The sequence below is a fragment of the Pongo abelii genome, chromosome 9 (genome assembly GCF_028885655.2).
Source record: "Pongo abelii isolate AG06213 chromosome 9, NHGRI_mPonAbe1-v2.0_pri, whole genome shotgun sequence".
Lineage (NCBI taxonomy): Eukaryota > Metazoa > Chordata > Mammalia > Primates > Hominidae > Pongo > Pongo abelii.
In genome coordinates, this window is record NC_071994.2 from 12,606,388 (window position 1) to 12,631,171 (window position 24,784).

At 43.5% G+C, this 24,784-nt stretch overlaps 1 protein-coding gene across 1 annotated transcript in view; it reads left to right on the forward strand.

Moving 5' to 3' along the window:
- LOC103889515 (conserved oligomeric Golgi complex subunit 7-like) overlaps positions 1–15,208 on the forward strand; it is a 37,046-nt gene extending 21,838 nt beyond the window's left edge. The window contains 3 exon segments of the mRNA XM_024255854.3: positions 6,223–6,421; positions 11,946–12,055; positions 15,093–15,208. Coding sequence (XP_024111622.3) covers positions 6,223–6,421; positions 11,946–12,055; positions 15,093–15,200 — 417 coding nt within the window. The 3' untranslated portion in view covers positions 15,201–15,208.
- Positions 15,209–24,784: the final 9,576 nt, after the last annotated feature.

Genomic DNA, 24,784 nt, shown 5'->3' on the forward strand with positions numbered 1-24,784 from the left:
AAAAATGTTGAAGGAATTGTACAGTGAATACCCATGTAGCCACCTCCTACGTTGTACAGTGTGCATTTTGCTCTATTTGCTTTATTGCAAATCTGCCCCTCTATCCCTGTCTCTGTCTGTTCATTAATCCATCTTATTTTTTAAAATTATTTTTATTTGTATTCTTTTTTATATAAAAATATTAAATTAAACAGAAATGGGATCTCACTATGTTGCCCAGGCTGGTGCTGAACTCCTGGGCTCAAGTGATCTTCCCGCCTCAGCCTCCCAAAGTGCTAGGATTACAGATGTGAGCCAAAGTGCCCAGTCAATCATCTTATTTTTTTTACTCATTTCAGAACAAGTTACAAGACTGGGTGTGGTGTCTCACACCTGTAATCCCAGCACTTTGGGAGGCCGAGGCAGGAACACCACCTGAGGTCAGGAATTCGAGACCAGCCTGGCTAACATGGTGAAACCCCATCTCTACTAAAAATACAAAATTAGCTAGCCGTGGTGGCAGGCACCTGTAATCCCAGCTACTCGGGAGGCTGAGGCAGGAGAATCGCTTGAACCTGGGAAGTGGAGGTTGCTGTGAGCCAAGATTGTGCCACTGCACTCCAGCCTGGGCAACAGAGCGAGAATCCATCTCAAAAAAAAAAAATGGAGTAAGTTGCAAACTTCATTCACTTCAGACCATACATATTATTAACTAGAGTTCAATGTTTACTTACATTTTTTTAGGTAAAGTTGTGAAATACAATCTTTTTTTTTTTTTTTTTCTGAAACAGGGTCTTGCCCTATATTCCCCGCTGGAGTACGGTGGCATGATCATGGCTCACTGCAGCCTGGACCTCCCTGGGCTCAGGTGATCCTCCGCTCTCAGCCTCCTGAGTACTGGGACTACAGGTGCGCGCCACCACACCCAACTAACTTTTGTATTTTTTGTGGAGACAGGGTTTTGCCATGTTGCCCAAGCTGGTCTTGAACTCCTGGGCTCAAATGATCCTCCCACTGTTGGGCCGCACGCCTCCCAAAGTGCTGGGATTACAGGAGTGAACCACTGCACCCAGCCATAGTGATCTTAAATATGCCATCCCATTCATTTGACAACTACAAATGCCTGGGTAACCTAATCCCCTTTCAGGATCCAGAACATCCATATCACCATCGCCCTGGAAAGTTCCCTCATGCTCCTTCCCGGTTGGTGTGTGCACCAGCACCCTTAAGGCAACCACTGGCCTGATTTTTTCCATCATAAGTTAGTTTAATGTGTTTTAGAATTTCACCTAGATGGAATCAGACAGCATTTCATCTGTTGTAGGCTTCTTTCACTCAGCGTGTTTTTGAGATTTGCTCGTGTTGTGTGTTATCACTAGTTTGTTCCTTTCTGTTGCTGAATACTGTTACATGGTGTGAATATACCTGTTTGTTTACACTTTTTTTTTTGAGACGGAGTTTTGCTGTTGTTGCCCAGGCTGGAGTGCAGTGGCACGATCTCGGCTCACTGCAACCTCCGCCTCCCAGGTTCAGGTGATTGTCTTGCCTCAGCCCCATGAGTAGCTGGGATTACAGGCACACACCACCATGCCCAGCTAATTTTTGTATTTTTAGTAGAGACGGGGTTTCTTCACGCTGGCCAGGCTCGTCTCGAACTCCTGACCTCAGGTGATCCGCCTGCCTCGGCCTCCCAAAGGTGCTGGGTTTACAAGCGTGAGCCACTGCACCTAGCCTGTTGACACTTCTTACTGGTAGACACTTGGTATGTTTCCAGTGTTGGGCAATTATGAATAAAGGTGCTTTGAATATTGTTCTGTAGGTTTTTTTTGTAGACACATCTTCCCATCTCTTGGGTAAATATCTAGGAGTGGAATTGCAGGGTCAAAGCGTAGGTGTATGTTTAGGTTTGTAAGAAACTGCCCAGCCAGGCGTGGTGGCTCACACCTGTAATCTCAGCACTTTGGGAGGCCAAGGCAGGAGGATTGCTTGAGCCCAGAAGTTTGAGACCCACCTGGGCAATATGGCAAAATCTTGTCTCTACAGAAAATACAAAAATTAGCTGGGCGTGGTGGCACATGCCTGTAGTCTCAGCAACTCAGGAGGCTGAGGTGGGAGGATCACCTGAGCCTGGGAAGTTGAGGCTTCAGTGAGCCATGATTGCTCTACTGCACTCCAGTCTGGGCGACAGAGTGAGACCCTGTCTCAAAAAAAAAGAAAGATGGTTGGGCGTGGTGGCTCATGCCTGTAATCCCAGCACTTTGGGAGGCCGAGGTGGGCGGATAACCTGAAGTCAGGAGTTCGAGACCAGCCTGGCCAACATGGTGAAAGCCCATCTCTACCAAAAATACAAAAAATTAGCCAGCCATGGTGGCAGATGCCTGTAATCCCAGCTACTCAGGAGGCTGAGACAGGAGAATCGCTTGAACCTGGGAGGTGGAGGTTGCAGTGAGCCAAGATCGCACCATTGCACTCCAGCCTGGGCGACAGAGTGAGACTCCGTCCCCCCCCCAAAAAAAGGAAAAGAAACAACCACTTTGCTCAAAGTGGTTGTACTTTTCCACTCCTACACAGTGTGTGAGAGTTCTGGTTGTTCCACATCCTTGCCAAAATTAGGTGTTGACATTCTCTTTAATTTTAGCCATGCTGGTGGGTGTGTAGTAGTATCTCATCGTGGTTTTTATTTGCATTTCCCTGATGACTGAGGATGTTGAGGAACTTTTCACGTGCTTATTGGCCATTTGTGTATCTTCCTGTGCGAAATGTCTATTCAGGTCTTTTGTCCATTAAAAAAAAAAAAAAACAGGTTATTTGCCTTTTTATTATTGAGTTGTAGCAGTTTTTTTTGAAAGGGAGTCTTGCTCTGTCGCCCAGGCTGAAGTGCAATGGCATGATCTTGGCTCACTGCAACCTCCGCCTCCTGGGTTCAAGCAATTCTCCTGCCTCAGCCTCCTGAGTAGCTGGGATTACAGGCGTGTGCCACCACGCCCGGCTAATTTTTTTTTTTTGTATTTTTAGTAGATATGGGGTTTCACTATGTTGGTCAGGCTGGAGTACAATGGCACGATCTGGGCTCACTGCAAACTCCGCCTCCCTGGTTCAAGTGATTCTCATGCTGCAGCCTCTGGAGTAGCTGGGACTGCAGGTGCATGCCACCATGCCCGGCTAATTTTTGTATTTTTTAGTAGAGACAGGGTTTCACCATGTTGCGCAGGCTGGTCTCGAACTCCTGGCCTCAAGCGCTCTGCCCACCTCGGCCTCCCAAAGTGCTGGGATTACAGATGTGAGCCACCGTGCTAGGCCTTGAATTTTAAAAATAACATTTAAAAATAATGAATTTGGTGGTGGTCTAGAGGGTGAACTGATGAGCCTATGCTGAAGACGGGTAAGAACCTTTGGTAGAGGATGGTGATGGAAATGTTGAAGTTCAAGAAGAATGAACAGTTGTTAGGACCTGGTAACTGATGAATGGACCACAAGAACAGAGAGTCAGAGAGCGGTTTTCATGATGGTTGAATGGAGATGTTACTGACAGAAACAGAGAAATTGGAGGAAGCAGGTCTGGGGAGGTCAGTGGCAAAAGAATGAATTCCAATTCTGACTGCTTTTAAATTCCAAGTGAGAGTGACGCATCCTAGTGGTGACATCCAGTAGGTGGTTGGAAGAAACACAAATTGGAGAGTCCTCAGCAGTTTAGCTGTTTTTTGTTTTTTTTTTTTTTCTTTTGAGACAGAGTTTCGCTCTGTTGCCCAGGCTAGAGTGCAGTGGCGCTATCTTAGCTCACTGCAACCTCCTCCTCCTGAGTTCAAGCAATTCTCTGCCTCAGCCTCCCAGGTAGCTGGGATTACAGGTGCCCACCACCATATCTTGGCCTCCCAAACTGCTGTGATTACAGGCGTGAGCCGCCGTGCCTAGCCTGGTTTTTTTTTGTTTGTTTGTTTGCTTTTTTGCAACAGAATTTTGCTCTTTCGCCCAGGCTGGAGTGCAGTGGTGCAATCTCAGCTCACTGCAGCCTCTACTTCCTGGGCTCAGGTGATTCTCCCACCTCAGCCTCCCGAGTAGCTGGGACTACAGGTGCACACCACCACACCTGGCTAATTTTTGAACATTTTTTGTAGAGACAGGATCTTGCTTTGTTGCCCAAACTCCTAGGCTCAAGCGATCCTCCCACCTTAGCCTCCCAAAGTGTTGGGATTAGAGGCATGAGCCACTCTGCACTTGTCCTGAGTTTGTTTATTAACTCTAAAAGTATTTTGTGGATTAAGATTTTCTACACATAAAATAATGTCATCTGTGAACAGAGATAACTCTTGTTTTCAATTTGGATGCCTTTTCTTTCTTTCTTTCTTTTTTTTTTTTTTTTTTTTTTTGTCCAATTGCTCTGGCTAGGACTTCTGGTTCTTTGTTGAATAGAGTGGCAAAAGCAGGCATCCTTATCTTGTTCCTGTTCTTAGGTGAAAAGCTTTCAATCTCTTACATTGGGTATCACGTTAGCTGTGGGTTTTCATATATGGCCTTTATTATGTGGAGGAAGTTTCCTTCTATTCCTAGTTTAGTGTTTTTCTCATGAAGGGTATGGAATTTTGTCAAATATATTTTCTGCATTAATTGAGATGATCATGTATTTTCCCTTCATTCTGTTAATGTGGTGTATTACATTGATTCATTTTAAAAAATTAGAGATTTATAATATTTTTATTTTTTGAGGCTGGTCTCAAATTCCTAACTTCAGGTGATCCTCCTGTTTTGGCCTCCCGGGTGCTGGGATTACAGGGCTGAGCCACCACTGTGCCCGGCCTTGATTCATTTTTGTTTAGTTTAACCATCCTCACATTGCTGGGTGAATCCTACTTGGTCATGGTGTACAATGTTTTTTAATATGCTGCTGAACTCAGCTTACTAGTGTTTTCTTGAAGATGTTTGCATGTGTATTCATAAGGCATGTTGGTTTATAGTTCTTTTCTTTTCTTTGTTTCTTTTTTTTGAGACAGAGTCTTGCTCTGTCACCTAGGCTGGAGTGCAGTGGCAACATCTCAGCTCACTGCAATCTCTACCTACCAGGTTCAAGCAATCCTCCTGCCTCAGCCTCCCAAGTAGCTGGGATTACAGTCATGCACCACCATGCCCAGCTAATTTTTTTGTGTTTTTAGCAGAGACGGGGTTTGACCATGTTGGTCAGGCTGGTCTCGAACTCATGACCTCAAGTAATCCACCTAGCTAGGCCTCCAAAAGTGCTGGGATTACAGGCATGAGCCACCACACCTGGCCCATAGTTCTCTCTCTAGTTAATTTTTGGCGCCCATCAAAAAAATGCCACATGAATGTGTTCGTTAGATTTGAAAATAGCTAGACACTTGGGGCCACTGATAGACATGAACTTGCCAGTTGTTCTAGGCAAGTTGCAAGTTCCAAGTCTTGCCAGTTTACTTTCTGAGCATGTTCACATTTGCCATGAGGAAAACTTTGGGCTTATAGCTCTAAACTAGACCACTTTTCATCTATCAGGGGAGATCCTTTTGAGATGACCCAGGAGACAGCTTCTTTAAAAGTTATACTTCTTTAAAAGGTGATGTGGCTCATACCTGTAATCCTAACACCTTGGGAAGTTGAGGAAGGAGGATGGCTTGAGGCTAGGAGTTTGAGACTAGCCTGGGCAACATAGTGAGACCCCGTCTCTACAAAAAAATAAAATAAAATAAAAAATTAGTCAGGTGTGGTAGTGCTCCTGTAGTATCAGCTACTTGGGAGGCTAAGATGGGAAGATCACTTGAGCCTGGGAGTTAAAGCCTGCAGTGAGCTATGATTATACCACTGCACTTCAGCCTGGGTGGCAGAGTGAGACCCTGTCTCAAAAAAGTTTTTAATTTTAATTTTTATTTTTTTGAGGCAGAGTCTCGCTCTGTCACCCAGGCTAGAGTGCAGTGGCACAGTCTTGGCTCGCTGCAACCTGCACTTCCCGGGTTCAAGTGATTCTCCTGCCTCTGCTTCCCGAATAGGTGGGATTACAGGCATGCGCCATCACACCCCGCTAATTTTTGTATTTCTAGTAGAGACAGGGTCTCGCCATGTTGGCCAAGCTGGTCTTGAACTCCTGGCCTCAAGTGATCCACCTGCCTTGGCCTCCCAAGGTGCTGGGATTACAGGCATAAGCCACCATGCCTGGCATCTCAAAAAAGTTTTTTTAAAAAAGATAGGCTCCTATTTGGCTCCATGTGCTAAGGCAGGTACACCTGTCTCTCACTGCAGGTTTTCCAGAAGCCCCACGAGGTGGTAATGGTGCTGCTGATTCAGACCCTGGGGGCCCTCATGCCCTCGCTGCCCTCCTGCCTCAGCAACGGCGTGGAGAGGGCAGGGCCCGAGCAGGAGCTCACCAGGCTGCTGGAGTTCTACGATGCCACCGCCCACTTCGCCAAGGGCTTGGAGATGGCACTGCTCCCCCACCTACGTAAACATTCCTTCCTGCCAGTTCTCTAGCTTGTCTTTACTCGCTCTTTCTGAAGCTTCTGGGGCCTGGATTTGTTTGCCTTTTCAGATGACTGATTTTACAGAAATGGAAGGGATCGGTGTTTTCCTTCTCAGCAGATGTGGAGGGCTTTTCCATGAAAAAACGTTGCCATCAAGGAAATAGTTGTTTAAGATCTTTACCTGGCTCCAGTGCTGCCTGGGTGCCTGACATGCTCTGGGGAAGTGATGGACACCTCTGCGGGGCTTGGGATATAAAAGAGGCATCACAGTGAGGCAGGTAGATTACACCAGGAGGCAAGTGTGCTTATCCTTTGAAGTCATCACAAAGCCTCAGACAGTTCAACCTCAAAAGTCAGTTTTAGAGAACAAATAGGGTACAAGGGCTTTTTTTTTTTTTTTTTTTTTTTTTTTTTTTTTTTTTTTTTTGAGATGGAGTTTCGCTCTTGTTGCCCAGGTTGGACAATGGTGCGATCTCGGCTCACCGCAACCTCCGCCTCCTAGGTTCAAGCAATTCTCCTGCCTCAGCCTCCCAAGTAGCTGGAATTACAGGCATGCAGCACCATGCCTGCATGCCTAATTTTGTATTTTTAGTAGAGATTGGGTTTCTCCATGTTGAGGCTGGTCTCGAACTCCTGACCTCAGGTGATCTGCCCGCCTTGGCCTCCCAAAGTGCTGGCATTACAGGCATGAACCACTGTGCCCAGCCTACAGGGGCTTTTTGAAGGAGCAACAGCAAGTGTCCCAGGGCAGGGGAGCTGTGTTAGGACTACAGGTGGTTGTAGAGAAAATGGGCTTTCCCCGGTGGTCGACTGAGAGCAGAGCACCCCTTACTCCCATTTGGGTAAACAGTGCCTGGTGTGTGATGCTCTCTAAGCTCTTTGCTGTCTATGTTAAAAGCTTCATAAATTTTTAAAGAACACAGACCCCGTGATGCATGTTGCTGTCAAATCAGGAAATCGCTTCAGGAAGGCCTTGTTCTACTGTTCGGCGGCTGTGTGTCACTGACTTGGTTTATTTAATAGTTATTCTCTCTTTAATTACATTTGTGTATAATTGCCTCGTACGTTCCAGGGAGTGTGTTTATTGTTCGGATTCCTGATGACTCATCGGTGTTTTAGGCATGCTCACAGGTCAGGCCTTAGTTATGGGAAAGGCCCAGTGGATGGGGAAGCTTCCAAGGGACCGTGATGCCTTTGTGGAAGTGGCTAAGGAGAGTTGAGAGAGTTGGGCTAAGGCGAGTTGCCGCAGCACAGTGGGACGAAGGTGGAGCAAGGAATGGCTGCATCCTTCCCCTGGGGATGGATGTAGTGGGGAAGAGAACCACCCTTGAGACAGATCTGGAAGTGCTTTGCTAGTCAGCCATGGGACGAGTCTCACTCTCGCCTAGGCTGGAGTGCAGCGGTGTGATCTTGGCTTACTGTAACCTCCACCTCCTGGGTTCAAACAATTCTCCTGCCTCAGCCTCCTGAGTAGTTGGGACTACAGGTGTGTGCCACCACACCAGGCTAATTTTTGTATTTTTTAGTAGAGATGGGGTTTCGCCATGTTGGCCAGGCTGGTCTCGAACTCGTGACCTCAGGTGATCGACCCGCCTCAGCCTCCTGAAGTGCTGGGATTACAGCAGGTGTGAGCCACTATGCCCGGCTGGGATTTTAGATTTCTTTTTTTTTTTTTTTTTTGAGACAGAGACTTGCTTTGTTGCCCAGGCTGGAGTGCAATGGCGTGATCTTGGCTCACTGCAACCTCTGCCTCTCAGGTTCAAGCAATTCTCCTGCCTCAGCCTTCTGAGTAGTTGGGATTACAGGCCCACACTACCACACCTGGCTAATTTTTTTGTATTTTTAGTAGAGATGAGGTTTCACCATGTTGGCCAGGCTGGTCTCAAACTCTTTACCTCAAGCAATCCGCCCATCTTGGCCTCCCAAAGTGCTGAGATTACAGGCATGAGCCACCACACCTGACCTAGATTACTAATGATTCTCCCTGAGGTTTTCCAAAAGGGTTTTAGTTTTTCTTTTAACTTAAAAATTCTTTGGAAACACACACAAAAATAAAAATAAAAAGAGAGCAAGAACAATCCATAAACTCATCAGTCAGAGCCACCAACATTATTTGCTTCTGGTAATACAAATATAAATATACATTGTTCACAAATATTAATATAAATGCTTAATATCTACCATATAAACATTATGTAATAAATACATGATATATATTAAATATATTATATACTTTTATATATTTACATGTAATAATATATGTTATATAATATATACAAAATATCTTAAAATATTGGTTGTAGACAGTCTTATATTTTCATTTTTTGCAATGCTCAAAATAATATAATGGGCATTTTCTTATGTCATTAAATGTTTTCCTAAGACATAGTTTTGTTGTCTTTATTTTTTTTTGTTTTTTTGAGACAGGGTCTTGCTCTGTTGCCCAGGTTAGAGTGCAGTGACACTATCACAGCTTACTGTAGCCTTGAACCTTCTGGGCTCAAGTGATTCTGTGAACTCAGTCTCCTGAGTAGTTGAGACCACAGGCACATGCCACCAAGGCTGACTCATTTTTTAAAATTTTTTGTAGAGACAGGGTCTTCCTATTTTGCTCGGGCTGATCTCAAACTCCTAGGCTCAAGTGATTCTCCTGCCTTGGCCTCAAAGTGCTGGGATTACAGGTGTGAGCTACCACACCTGGCCAATTTACTACCATTTTTAATCACTATGATATATAAAACTATAATGAACTGTTTTATACATTCGTTTTTGAGCCTAGCTCTGATTATTCCTTAGGATAAGTTTAAATTTGCAGTTGCTCAGAAATGAAAAATTTGAAGATACTTGTCACATTTTGTTCTTTTTTTTTTTTTTTTTTTTTGAGATGGAGTCTCGCTCTGTTGCCCAGGCGGGAGTGCAGTGGCGCGATTTCGGCTCACTGCAGCCTCTCTACCTCCTGGATTCATGCCATTCTCCTTCCTCAGCCTCCTGACACATTTTGTTCTTTAGACCTGTTTTTGTATCTATCAGTAGTGAACGAAGGTGCCTGTGTTCCCATCCACTCACCAGCACTAGATTCTTTTTTTCTCCTGTCATTGCCAGGTTCTTAGACAATTACTGATATATCATTTTAGTTTTTCACTTTGGTTATTAGCAAGTTTGAAAGTTACATGATAAAAAGTATGTTTTCTCTTTTGAATTGCTTATTCTTTAGCCTGTTATTCTGTTTGGGAGTTTAACCTATTTCTGGTTAATTTGTAAGAGCAATTTATTTAAAGTAATATATTATTAAATATATTATAAAAAGCAACAAAATATGTATTATAAGAATTAATGATATAGAAATCTGTGACACAAAATAACTCTCCTATAATCCCACTTTAACCACTGTTACAAATTTGGTGCATATTCCTGAAAGATCCTTATATAGTGAGGAATTTTTACCATTGTTTATCAAATATGTTGTAAATATATTGCCTAACTTTTAATTTTACCTTTAACATTTTTTCTATTATTTTAATAGTTAATACATGTACCTAATACAATTCAAAATATAAAAGATTATGCAATATAAAGTAAATTTTAAAAAATTTAGTTTGACTTTATCATTATAGAAAAATCTAGGAAAAAACAAGGAAGGAAAAAGAAATCATTCTCAACCCACCATTCAGAAACAGCATTTTGGGCCAGGCATGGGGGCTCACACCTGTAATCTCAGCACTTTGGGAGGCCAAGGTGGGGGAGTCATTTGAGTCCAGGAGTTTAAGATCAGCTCTGGCAACATAGACCCCATCTCTACGAAAACAAAAAAAAAAATTAGCCAGGTATAGTGGCACACACCTGTAGTACTAGCTACTCAGGAGGCTGGGGTGGGGAGATCTCTTGAGCCTGGGAGGCCAAGGCAGTGGTGACCTATGGTTGGACCACTGCACCTTAGTCTGGGGAACTGAGTGAGATCCTGTCTCGAAGAAAAAAGAAAAAGAAAAAAGAAATAACACTTTGGATTCTATACATGTGCAGATTTGATTATTACCACGTTAGACCCACATTACTTTACCTAATCTCTACAAAACCTTGTAAAATTGGTGCCAGAAATCAAGAGCAGCAGACTTTAGCTGAGTGAGTATTGAAGGAGAAGTAGGAGTTAACTAGATGAAGAGGGGAAGGGACGAAGCCGGTCCTTCCAGACAGAGGATCAGCATTTGAACAGAAGGAAGCTTTTAGGAACTGAGAGAAGGCTGGGAGCTAGAGGAAGAGGGAAGGAGGATAAGGCTGTAGAAGTAATAATAAAACGAGCTGAAGGAGGGGACCAGAAGGATGTGAGGATACCAGTAAGTAGGCTATTACATTTACTAATCCCCTGTTGAGACTGTGTCCAAAGCTTTCTGATTCTGAGCCATGTTTCCATGAACATCCTTCTATCTCTGTGTATTTGTTGATTTCTTTGAGATGATTTTCAGGAATTGAATTACTGTGTTGTAGAATATGCACATTTACATTCTGATACAGCGTGTTTTACATTTTTATGTGGTTGAACGTAGGAATTTTTGGAATGCCTGGCCTATGGGGTATCCTTTTGTTTTTTGTTTTTGTTTTGAGACAGAGTCTCGCTCTGTCACCCAGGCTGGAGTGCAGTGGTATAATCTCGGCTTGCCAGGTTCAAGCAATTCTCTTGCCTCAGTCTCCCAGGTAGCTGGGACCACAGGTGCGTGCTACCATGCCCAGCTAAATTTTTTTTGTATTTTTAGTAGAGACGGGGTTTCACAATATTGGCCAGGGTTGGTCTCAAACTCCTGACCTCAAGTAATCCGCTCACCTCGGCCTCCCAAAGTTCCGGGATTACAAGTGTGAGCCACCGCGCCCGGCCTCTGTGGCAATTCTTGAACCTGACCTTGATGAGGGTTATTTTATTTTATTTTTTTGAGATGGAGTCTCGCTGTTGTTGCCCAGGCTGGAGTGCAATGGTGTGATCTCAGCTCACCACAACTTCCGCCTCCTGGGTTCAAGTGATTCTCCTGCCCCAGCCTCCCGAGTAGCTGGGATTACAGGCATGTGCCACCATGCCCAGCTAATTTTGTATTTTTAGTAGAGACAGTGTTTCGGTTTCTCCATGTTGGTCAAGCTGGTCTCAAACTTCTGACCTCAGTTAATCTGCCCGCCTCGGCCTCCCAAAGTGTTGGGATTACAAGCGTGAGCCACTGCGCCCGGCCAATGAGGGTTATCTTTTGAAGGGATTCTTATCCATGATGGGTCATGGGATTCAGGGGGCTGGTGTCTTTAATAGTGCTTTAGGCAAACAATGTGCAAAGCCCAAATTTATCCAGATATTTGCTGAACTGATTGTAGGAGAAGCTTCCATGAATGATAAAAGCTGCTTAACAAAATGTAGTCCCCTCTGGAGATCAAACGGGGAAAGTTCTAGTAGCGCGCCTCTTGATTGTTGCTTTCCCACAGTTAATTTCAGATTCTTTGTTCATTATGGTTTACATTTCTGATTCCCTAAAGATGAACACAATCGGGTAAAAGTCACGGAGCTGGTGGATGCTGTGTATGATCCATACAAACCCTACCAGCTGAAGTATGGCAACATGGAAGAGAGCAACCTCCTCATCCAGGTAAGCGCCGTGCCTTTGGTAAAGTCGCAGTGCGTCCTGGGGCCACTGAGGAAGCATTCTGTTAGCCAGGCTGTTGGCCACATCTGGGAGAGGGCTGGGGGTTGTGATCTGGGGTGCTGAAATATGGCCTTTAAGCACTTGTGGGCTCTTGTAATCCCAGTGTAAAATGAGACCGTGTATTTGCTACCAATTTTCTATTGATTGATGGATTGAGACAGGGTCTCCATCTGCTGCCCAGGCTGGAGTGTAGTGGTGCGATTACAGCTCACTGCAGCCTTGATCTCCTGGGCTCAAGTGATCCTCCTGCCTCAGCCTCCTGGGGAAAGTTAAAGATGCAGAAGTGATGTCAGCTCTCCATAGCGCAGTTCCTGTCCTGGTCCTTGCCACGCAGCACCTTCTACAGAGAACTAGCTCTGTGGGTGGCGGGGGCCCCCACAGGCCCCACTGCTTCCCCTCCCCGCTGCCCATGCTTCTTCTCTGTGCCTGCTGTTGGAGCTCTGATGGGGGAGTAGATGGCTGCCTTGTGAGCTGGAGGGAGCTGGGGCATCTGCCTGGGTCTTTGCAGAGAGCTGCTTATGGGTGTGGTCTGTCCAGGCATGTTGTTTCAAAGGCGGTGGATGTGAGCTAGCAAGCAAAGCATCCTCACAGTTGTTCAATAACTTTTCTTGTTTTTAAACCATCATGTCTTCATTTCACATTGGAATAAAGCGAGTTTTTGAAACCTGCCAAAAAAAAAAAGAAGAAGAAAGAATGGTTCAGTATTCACTAAGTCAGTGTTTGTGGCAACTTTATAGAACATAGCTAACCACAACAGCAAGAATTGGCCGGGCGTGGTGGCTCATGCCAGTAATCCCAGCACTTTGGGAGGCTGAGACAGGCAGATCACCTGAGGTCAGGAGTGCGAGACCAGCTTGACCAATATGGTGAAACCCTACCTCTACTAAAACTACAAAAATTAACCTGGCATGGTGGTGAGTGCCTGTAGTCCCAGCTACTTGGGAGGCTGAAGCAAGAGAATCACTTGAACCCAGGAGGCAGAGGTTGCTGTGAGCCGAGATGGTGTTACTGCACTCCAGCCTGGGTGACAGAGCTAGACTCTATCTCAAAAAAAAAAAAGAAAAAAATTGTGCATGTCCGGTTCTAAAGGTAATCTGACCATGATATCGCTCATCCATCCAGACTGAATAGGCTGGTTGGACAATGTCCTTTTCACTCCTTCATCCTTCTTACTGTATTCATTCCAACATTGTGAATGGCATTTCATGGGAGATGGGCATCCCATTAGAGACCTCTGGCACTGCATGATTTCAGTCTTTTAAATGTACTTGGTTGGGCTTGTTTTGTGGCCTGTCATATGGTCTATCCTGGAGCCTTACATGATTTAGTAATGTTGCCAGAAGGCTCAGGAAGGTCTCCCGATGCCGGTGAGGCCTCAGTCCTAGCCACTGGCCAGATTCTTTACACTGTCAGGGGAAAAAATTCAGGGATGAGTCAGAATGAAGCAAGAAGCTTTTATTGCAAAGCGGGAACACACACTTAAGAGAGAAGGGTGGGCATGCTTAGGAGAACAAATCTCACACGATGGAGTTTGGGTTTCTAATTCTATGGGTGTCTCTTCAATTAGGGGTTGGAATAATCAGTAGGTATTCTGCAAAAGGAGGGAATTTCAGGGACCCCAATTACTGTCTATGAGTTTGCCTGGAAGAGTCACGGACACGTCATCCTGACCGGGGTTTTGGCCATTTTCTCTCCCTTCTTTTGTGTTTTCGGTTATCCTGTGGTTTCTTTGCCTAGTTCTTGTTTGAGCTGTTGTTTGGGTTTTTCCATCCTCCTGTGATCACCCAGTGCTGTTCCTATCTCGGTACCACTCAAACCTCACATCCTACTATTCACCCTGTGTTTACTCCCCTCTAGCCACTCTGGCCTCTTTGCTGTTTTGCCAACTCATCCAGGCACGTTCCTTTCTGAAAGCCTTTGGAGTTGGCTCTGCTCTGACTGGAATGCTCTCCCTCCTGATTTTTGCCTGGCTCCCTATTTCACCTCCCTCAGATCTTTGCTCAAGAGTCACTCTCCCAGCAAGGGACCATTGCTATTTATTCATGACCACGCTATTTAAAATTTCAACCCCATGTACATTTTCTTTTGTTGCCCTTTCCAGCTTTATTTTCTCCATAGTGCCAATTTTCTCTGTTTAAATTTTTTTTTGCTTTTAAGTATATATATATATATAAATTTCTAATAATTTACATCTATGATATAGGTTTCTTTATTTTTATATAATTTTTAATTTTTGTTGGTACATAGTATGTGCATATATTTATGGGGTACATGAGATGTTTTGATACAGGCATGAAATGTGAGATAAGCACATCATGGATAATGGAGTATCCATCCCTTCAAGCATTTATCATTTGAGTTACAAACAATCCAGTGACACTCTTTATTTTAAAATGTACAGTTAAATTATTATTTACTTTAGGCTGGGTGCGGTGGCTCATGCCTGTAATCCTAGCACTTTGGGAGGCTGAGGTGGGTGGATTGTTTGAGCTCAGGAGTACAAGACCAGCCTGGGCAACATGGCAAAACCCCATCTCTACTAAAAATACAAAAATTAGCCAGGTGTGGTGACACACACCTGTCGTCCCACCTACTTAGGAGGCTGAGGCAGGAGGATCACTTAAGCCTGAGACACAGAGGTTGCAGTGAGCCAAGATTGTGCCATTGCACTCCAGCCTGGGCAAGAGTGAGACCCTGTCCCAAAAAAAAGTTATTCTTGACTTTAGCCACCCTGTTGTGCAATCAAATAATAGGTCTTATTCATTCTTTCTATTTTTTTGTACCCATTAACCATCCCACCCCACCACCCTTCCCAGTCTCTGGTAACCATCCTTCTACTCTCTATGTCCATGACAATTGTTCTAATTTTTAGATTCCACAAATAAGGGAGAACATGTGATGTTTGTCTTTCTGCATAGCATCAATTTCCATCTGACACACTGTATCTATTACTTGTTTGTTGTCTGTCTTTCTGCATTAGAATGCAGGCTCCTCCAGAGCAGGCATTTCTGCCTTTTGTTCACTGCTGTATCCTCAATGTGAAGAACAGTGCCTGGCACACAATGGGAGCTCAACACATATTTTGTGAGTGAACAAGTGAGTAAAATAATAGAACAAGTTCTGATTTGGGTTATGGTCATCTCCTCTGTCTCCAGAAGACTATGCTTGAGAAAGAAGTTGTCTCAGACAATGGAAATGCAGGCTGGAGGGTTGAATGGGCCAGTCAGAGACAGTTATGTTACAATTTGTATATTCTGTGTGGGCTAGAACTTGGTTATGAATGATAGGCACAGGACCAGCTTCATGGGTATGTGACTTGTGCGGTTGTCCAAGGCCCCATGCTTAGAAGGACCTTGGGCTTGGTTTGATGCTTACTGTCTTGAAATTTTTAGAAATTTTTGACAAGGGGCTCTGCACCTTCATTTTATTTCATTTTTACTGGGTCCCGGATATGCAGATTCCTTGCATTTAAGAACACTGATAGGCTGCGCACTGTTGTCCTAGCACTTTGGGAGGCTGAGAGATGAAGATTGCAATGAGCTGTGATTGCACCACTGCACTCCAGCCTGGGCAACAGAGTGCGACCCTATCTCAAAAACAAAAAACAAAACAAAACAAAAACAAAAACAGAAAAACTGAAAAACGTTGATAAAGGTGGATAATTGCTAGACCAAACCCTAATAGAATCCAGTTGAAGGAATGGTACCAGCTCCTCCTTGTACCTCTGGTAGAATTCGGCTGTGAACCCATCTGGTCCTGGACTTTTTTTGGTTGGTAAGCTATTGATTATTGCCACAATTTCAGCTCCTGTTATTGGTCTATTCAGAGATTCAACTTCTTCCTGGTTTAGTCTTGGGAGGGTGTATGTGTTGAGGAATTTATCCATTTCTTCTAGATTTTCTAGTTTATTTGCATAGAGGTGTTTGTAATATTCTCTGATGGTAGTTTGTATTTCTGTGGGATCGGTGGTGATATCCCCTTTATCATTTTTTATTGCATCTATTTGATTCTTCTCTCTTTTTTTCTTTATTAATCTTGCTAGCGGTCTATCAATTTTGTTGATCCTTTCAAAAAACCAGCTCCTGGATTCATTGATTTTTTGAAGGGTTTTTTGTGTCTCTATTTCCTTCAGTTCTGCTCTGATTTTAGTTATTTCTTGCCTTCTGCTAGCTTTTGAATGTGTTTGCTCTTGCTTTTCTAGTTCTTTTAATTGTGATGTTAGGGTGTCAATTTTGGATCTTTCCTGCTTTCTCTTGTGGGCATTTAGTGCTATAAATTTCCCTCTACACACTGCTTTGAATGCATTCCAGAGATTCTGGTATGTTGTGTCTTGGTTCTCGTTGGTTTCAAAGAACATCTTTATTTCTGCCTTCATTTCGTTATGTACCCAGTAGTCATTCAGGAGCAGGTTGTTCAGTTTCCACGTAGTTGAGCGGTTTTGAGTGAGATTCTTAATCCTGAGTTCTAGCTTGATTGCACTGTGATCTGAGAGACAGTTTGTTACAATTTCTGTTCTTTTACATTTATTGAGGAGAGCTTTACTTCCAAGTATATGGTCAATTTTGGAATAGGTGTGGTGTGGTGCTGAAAAAAATGTATATTCTGTTGATTTGGGGTGGAGAGTTCTGTAGATGTCTATTAGGTCCGCTTGGTGCAGAGCTGAGTTCAATTCCTGGGTATCCTTGTTGACTTTCTGTCTCGTTGATCTGTCTAATGTTGACAGTGGGGTGTTAAAGTCTCCCATTATTAATGTGTGGGAGTCTAAGTCTCTTTGTAGGTCACTCAGGACTTGCTTTATGAATCTGGGTGCTCCTGTATTGGGTGCATATATATTTAGGATAGTTAGCTCTTCTTGTTGAATTGATCTGTTTAACATTATGTAATGGCCTTCTTTGTCTCTTTTGATCTTTGTTGGTTTAAAATCTGTTTTATCAGAGACTAGGATTGCAACCCCTGCCTTTTTTTGTTTTCCATTTGCTTGGTAGATCTTCCTCCATCCTTTTATTTTGAGCCTATGTGTGTCTCTGCATGTGAGATGGGTTTCCTGAATACAGCACACTGATGGGTCTTGAGTCTTTATCCAATTTGCCAGTCTGTGTCTTTTAATTGGAGCATTTAGTCCATTTACATTTAAAGTTAATATTGTTATGTGTGAATCTGATCCTGTCATTATGATGTTAGCTGGTTATTTTGCTCGTTAGTTGATGCAGTCTCTTCCTAGTCTCGATGGTCTTTACATTTCGGTATGATTTTGCAGTGGCTGGTCCCGGTTGTGCCTTTCCATGTTTAGCGCTTCCTTCAGGAGCTCTTTTAGGGCAGGCCTGGTGGTGAGAAAATCTCTCAGAATTTGCTTGTCTGTAAAGGATTTTATTTCTCCTTCACTTATGAAGCTTAGTTTGGCAGGATATGAAATTCTGGGTTGAAAATTCTTTTCTTTAAGAATGTTGAATATTGGCCCCCACTCTCTTCTGGCTTGTAGGGTTTCTGCCGAGAGATCCGCTGTTAGTCTGATGGGCTTCCCTTTGATGGTAACTCGACCTTTCTCTCTGGCTGCCCTTAACATTTTTTCCTTCATTTCAACTTTGGTGAATCTGACAATTATGTGTCTTGGAGTTGCTCTTCTCGAGGAGTATCTTTGTGGCATTCTCTGTATTTCCTGAATCTGAATGTTGGCCTGCCTTGCTAGATTGGGGAAGTTCTCCTGGATAATATCCTGCAGAGTGTTTTCCAACTTGGTTCCATTCTCCCCGTCACTTTCAGGTACACCAATCAGACGTAGATTTGGTCTTTTCACATAGTCCCACATTTCTTGGAGGCTTTGCTCGTTTCTTTTTATTCTTTTTTCTCTAAACTTCCCTTCTCGCTTCATTTCATTCATTTCATCTTCCAGGGCTGATACCCTTTCTTCCATTTGATCGCATCGGCTCCTGAGGCTTCTGCATTCTTCACGTAGTTCTCGAGCCTTGGTTTTCAGCTCCATCAGCTCCTTTAAGCACTTCTCTGTATTGGTTATTCTAGTTATACATTCTTCTAAATTTTTTTCAAAGTTTTCAACTTCTTTGCCTTTGGTTTGAATATCCTCCCGTAGCTCGGAGTAATTTGATCGTCTGAAACCTTCTTCTCTCAGCTCGTCAAAGTCATTCTCCGTCCAACTTTGTTCCGTTGCTGGTGAGGAACTGCGTTCCTTTGGAGGAGGAGAGGTACTCTGGTTTTTAGAGTTTCCAGTTTTTCTGCTCTGTTTTTTCCCCATCTTTGTGGTTTTATCTACTTTTGGTCTTTGATGATGGTGATGTACAGATGGGTTTTTGGTGTGGGTGTCCTTTCTGTTAGTTTTCCTTCTAACAGACAGAACCCTCAGCTGCAGGTTTGTTGGAGTACCTGGCCGGCCGTGTGAGGTGTCAGTCTGCCCCTGCTGGGGATGCCTCCCAGTTAGGCTGCTCGGGGGGTCAGGGGTCAGGGACCCACTTGAGGAGGCAGTCTGCCTGTTCTCAGATCTCCAGCTGCGTGCTGGGAGAACCACTGCTCTCCTCACAGCTGTCAGACAGGGACATTTAAGTCTGCAGAGGTTACTGCTGTCTTTTTGTTTGTCTGTGCCCTGCCCCCAGAGGTGGAGCCTACAGAGGCAGGCAGGCCTCCTTGAGCTGTGGTGGGCTCCACCCAGTTCAAGCTTCCAGGCTGCTTTGTTTACCTAAGCGAGCCTGGGCAATGGCGGGCGCCCCTCCCCCAGCCTCGCTGCCGACTTGCTGTTTGATCTCAGACTGCTGTGCTAGCAATCAGCGAGACTCCGTGGGCGTAGGACCCTCTGAGCCAGGTGCGGGCTATACTCTCCTGGGGCACCGTTTCCTAAGCCTGTCGGAAAAGCACAGTATTCGGGTGGGAGTGGCCCGATTTTCCAGGTGCCGTCTGTCACCCCTGGAAGGGGAACTCCCTGACCCCTTGCGCTTCCCGAGTGAGGCAATGCCTCGCCCCTGCTTCGGCTGGCGCACGGTGCACTCACCCACTGACCTGCGCCCACTGTCTGGCACTCCCTAGTGAGATGAACACGGTACCTCAGATGGAAATGCAGAAATTACCCGTCTTCTGCGTCGCTCACGCTGGGAGCTGTAGACCGAAGCTGTTCCTATTCGGCCATCTTGGCTCCTCCCCCCATTTCTTAGCTTGGTATTTAAGCTTTCTCATGATGAAACCTTGTCTTCCCCCCTGTCCCAGAAAGGCAGAGGAACACAGGGAAAGAGCTATAGCATCAGAGACTTTGGTTCAGATTCTGAGACCTGAGTCAAGTGATGCATTCTTCATAGGATTGATAACCAGGAATAGGTAAGAAGTGTATGTGAAGTGCCTAATATGGTGCCTGGTATAGAGAAATCTGTTAGCATTATTATTTCACAGTCCCCTGACTACTTTGCTGGCTATTGTTTGTTCCCTATACCCTCCCACCTGTAGTGCTTTTTCTGTTTTCTCCTTCCTGGGTCCAGAGTACACCCCCACTTTACTAGTTTTAGAAATTGCTCTTACATTAAAGTTCCGCTAGCCCCTGTAGTTGGACGTTATGGCTTCCTCATTTGAAAGCAGGTAACATTTTACATGGAACCATGTTAAAGTACTTGTACACTTCTTTCTTAGTTATGTTTAAATAATAGTAATAATAGCCAAATGTTCAGAAAACCTTTCTTTGTGAACATTTCAACTATATATAACTAAGAGGGGAGATCAGTACGATGAACCTGCATTTCCCTGTCACCCAGCTTCAACAACTACCAATTTGTGGGCAATTTTTTTTCATCTATATAACCTTTTTTCTTCTATATAACCTTTGCCTTTACTCTCCCCAAACTTTTGAAGCAGCTTCCAAATGTATTTCATCCATAAATATTTAAGTATATATCTCTAAAAGATAAGGATGGTTTAGAAAAATCATAATGCCATTATCTGCCTAAGGAAAACTAATATTCCTTAATTAGTGTTCATATTTCTCTGATATTGTTTCTGTCTGTCACACACATATATACGTACACATATATGTGTACAACTGTGCATATATATTTCCTTATAAGGATCCAAATAAGTTTCCAGAATTTCAATGGATTGATACATCTGTTGTCACTCACATCCTCTCTCTCTCATTTATTTTATTTTTCCTCTGGCAGTTTATTTGTTGAATGCGTGTTTGTCTAGTAGAGCAGAGCTCTTCAAATTATTTGTGGTTTAGGACTAATTTTTAAAATTTCCAATCTATTGTGGGCTGTTTGTAAAATACAATACAAATGAATTAATAGAAAAGTGACATTAAAAAGGCATATGTAAGACCAGCCCCATTAAAAAAATTGTTAAATTCAGAAAACATAAAGTTATGATTTAATTTGTAAATACTTCTAAATGCTTACTCTCAATTTCTATAATCTCATCATGGACTGGCAACAGAAACTTCATAGCCTTGATTTTTTGTATTATATTCCAGTAGCTTCAATTAAGATGTTCCTCTGTCCATGTATTTCCTGTAAAATGGTAGTTAGAGCTAGAGGTTTAGAGACTCGTTTGAGGTTTTTTTCTCCTTCTCTTTTTGGCAAAACTTTCTGTGTGTGGTGTTATAAACTTCCATCAGAAAGCCTGCACTGTTTGGTTCTATCTCTTGTGGTGCCAAGAATCACTGGTAGTTGTTCCCTGACCCGTTAATTTATTAAGGGTTGAAAGTGGTGAAATTATAATTCTAACATTCCTTTTTTACTTGTTAGCTGGAACACTTCTACAGAGACTCTTGTCCAGTTATTTGGTTTCCCTGAAGTAAATTTTGCAGAAGAAAGGCTAGATAAAAGCTTGATTTTTCCCCCTCCTTTATTTTCCAGTTTTCAAAATTATTACTTGATTTCCAGTTGTGTTTAGTGAATTTTTGTAACCTTGTGAGCTCATGGGTTTAAGCATATTTGATGTATTCAGTCAGTTATAGTTTTTAACCGTATTGATGCTCAAAATTGTCCCATTTTTGTCCAGTGGGACAAGTCGACTCTCAAGTCGTTTTGACACTGTACTAGTAGCCTGGCATGTCAAACGAGAATGCAAGGATGTTAAGATGTTCCAGGCTCATCATTTCTTGCACCAGATCTGGAATTAGTCATTTCCAGATACTGGAATCAGGTTCCTTTGGTACGGTGGTACCGAGAGACCACAGTTGAGGCATGAGGGATGCACATGGTTTCTAAGAAAGGGGTGATTTCTTTTAAAGCTAAATCATGAATTCACATTGATTATTCCAATACAGGGTTTTGGGGTTTTATTGACCCTCATTGGTCTTATATCTGTGGCTCGTTCCTCCCATGCTGAAAGTCCTATTTGTAGCACCAGCGTAAATTCTCGTTTGCCTTATCCCACAGTATGCTCCTAAGTCTCAGAATAATAATCCCAGTACTACCACCAACAATGTTAGTATTTGAAAATGGCTTAAGACTTATTTGGTAGTTTTTTTGTCCATAGCATATATTCTACTAGGACCGTATGGTACAAATTACTGTGTTTTAAAGTTACTTGGAATAGTTCTCTACGTGGTTTTGTCATCACTGGATATATAGTTAATATTAGTTGTTTCAGCCAGGCACGTTGGCTCACGCCTGTAATCCCAGCACATTGGGAGGCTGAGGCGGGTGGATCATGAGGTCAGGAGTTCAAGACCAGCCTGGCCAAGATGGTGAAACCCCGTCTCTACTAAAAAAAAAAAAAAAAAAAAAAAACCTTCAAAAATTAGCCAGGCGCAGTGGTAGGTGAGGTGCCTGTAATCCCAGCTACTTGGGAGGCTGAGGCAGGAGAATCACTTGAACCCAGGTGGCAGAGGTTGCAGTGAGCTGAGATCGTGCCACTACACTCCAGCCTGGGTGACAGGGTGAGACTCCATCTCAAAAAAAATCAGTTGTTTCTTTTTTAATCTTTTTTAAAATGAGGTTTTCTTTTTTTTCTTTGAGATAGAATATTGCTCTGTCGCCCAGGCTGGAGTTCAGTGATGTGATCATAGCTCACTGCAGCCTACCTCTCAGGCTCAAGTGATCCTCAGTCCCTGGAGTAGCTGGGACCACAGGTGCTCACCACCATGCCCAGCTAGTTTTTTATTTTTTATAGAGATACTGTTTCACTATGTTGCCCAGGCTGGTCTCGAACTGCTGGGCTCAAGCAGTCCTCCTGCCTTGGCCTCCCAAGGTGCTGGGATTACAGGAGTGAGCCACCACACTGGCCCATTTGTTTCTTTTTTTGCTTTTGATTTTGATAGATTGGTTCCTATGCTAAATTTGATTTTGTCACATCATAATTATATTAAAAAATACAATATATGGCTGAAGTCAAATCTGCAAAACAAGATCTATTCAGAAATCTAGCTCTGTCTCTGATCCTTCCACTCCATTGCCTTTCTCCCTAAATTTTATGATTTATTCTTTCATTGTTTAAATATAAGGCAGTATGTGTAGGTATATATTAATATTTGTGTGTATTCATATATGGGTGTGTATTCATGTTCTCTCTTGTTTAGATAAATGGTAGCACACTATGGATAATTTTCTCCTCTTGCTTTTTTTCGTATCGGTAACGTATGAGTGCTTATCACATGCCCTGCACAGTGGATTATTTTATTAGCTCCTTATAATGTTGTAAGGTAGATGCATGTGTTACAATTTCTGTTTTATAGTTGGAGACAGAGGTATTTCTGTGTAGACCTTTACTTCTCTGAGTCCCTTTTTTATTTCCTTTTTTTTTTGAGACAGAGTCTCGCTCTATTGCCCAGGCTGGAGTGCAGTGGTGTGATCTTGGTTCACTGCAAGCCCCACCTCCTGTGTTCACACCATTCTCCTGCCTCAGCCTCCCAAGTAGCTGGGACTACAGGCGCCCGCCACCATGCCCGGCTAATTTTTCTTTTTTTTTTTAAGTAGAGATGAGGTTTCACCATGTTAGCCAGGATGGTCTCCATCTCCTGACCGTGATCCACCTCCTGACCATGATCCACCCGCCTCAGCCTCCCAAAGTGCTGGGATTACAGGTGTGAGCCACTATGCCCAGCCTTTTTTTTTTTTTTTTTTTTTTGTTAAAGAGACAGGGTCGCTCTGTATCCAGGTTAGAGTTCAATGGTGCAATCATAGCTTACTGCAGCCTCAAACTTGGGCTCAAGCAATCCTCCCACCTCAGCCTCTGCAGTAGCTGGGATGACAGGTGCCTGCCACCACTCTCAGCTAATTAAAACTTTTTTTTTTCCTGTAGAGACAATTCTTGGTATATTGCCTAGGCTGGTCTTGAATTCCTGGCCTCAAGTGATCCTCTCGTCTCGGCCTCCCAAAGTGCTGAGATTATAGGCATGAGGCACCGTGTATGGCTGCTATGATTCCCTTTAACCCCCATAGTAACTAGTCGTGACCCTTGTGTGCATATTCATGAGCAAATGAATGAGCAGGGAATTAACTTCTCTATTTACTTTACTTTGAGCAATGATGGGAGCAGAGAAAGGCTGTTTCCAAACTCTAGAGAAGGAAATTAAACGCTTTCTTTATTTGAAGGTTATGGCTCTCTGTAGCTGGAGAAGAATAATAGTAAGAACTTATTCCCTGACCAGAGTTGCTCCCAGTGATTACACAGACACATTAAGTTGGAAAGTTCTTTCATCTTCTAAAAATAAGAGTTCCTTTTTAACAGTACAGTGACGACTTGGTGAATCTTCCTCGTTTCAGAGTCTTCGTGTCGTGGAAGTTATAATCAACTAGGGTAGCTAAGGAAAAGGACAAACTCCTTTAAAAGCAACAGCTAGTGGAAAATATCTACTAGTTAATGATTTCACAATTTTAATAGTGACGGGAAGAAAGGAGAGTAGCTTAATTTCCCTTCAGATGGGAAAGAAAGGAGTATTGGCTGCTTTTTATTTTATATCCAGCTGGAGGAAGGGGTTAGTTACCCTTCAGGTTCTATTGTGATGTCAGGCAGCTGGTTAAGCTGTTGTAGCTGCCCCCACCCCTTCCCAGATTCTGTCAAACGTCAGAGGGTAGAGCTGGGGGAGGTGGAGGGCATCCAGGGTCAGAGGCTACTCTTTCCCTTTTGAAAATCTGTGAGCCTATGAGTTTTGAATGTAGTGAGACTCCTAGTGCAGCTGAGATCTTGGGCAGGTCACTGAGCCTCAGTTTCCATATTTTCCTTCTCATTGCCACATAGTAATACCATCCTCACAGATCATGGTGTTTAACAACCATTGACTCCTTTACACCTGAGTGGTGAAAACATTTTAGCAAGAACAACCAACCAACACACCAACCAACCCAGCCTGTGACAGCAGGTCTGGGACATAAGAAAGGGATGCTGGTAGGACAGAGGCGTAGAAAGGATCTTGCAAAATATCACCATAGTTAAGTGCTGACGAGAAGTACCCTCTACCTCTGCACTTTCACTGGGTCTAGCTTTGCAAGTCTGATTGTTTTATAGCTTACCTTTGATGCATAGATGCTCTAGGGTTTTTTTAATTTTTTAATTTTTGTGAGACAGAGTCTCACTCTGTCACCCAGGCTGCAGTGCAGTGGCATGATCTCGGCTCATTGCAACCTCCACCTCCCGGGTTCAAGCAATTATCCTGCCTCAGCCTTCCAAGTAGCTGGGATTACAGGCACCCACCACCACACCTGGCTAATTTTTGTATTTTTAGCAGAGATGGGGTTTCAC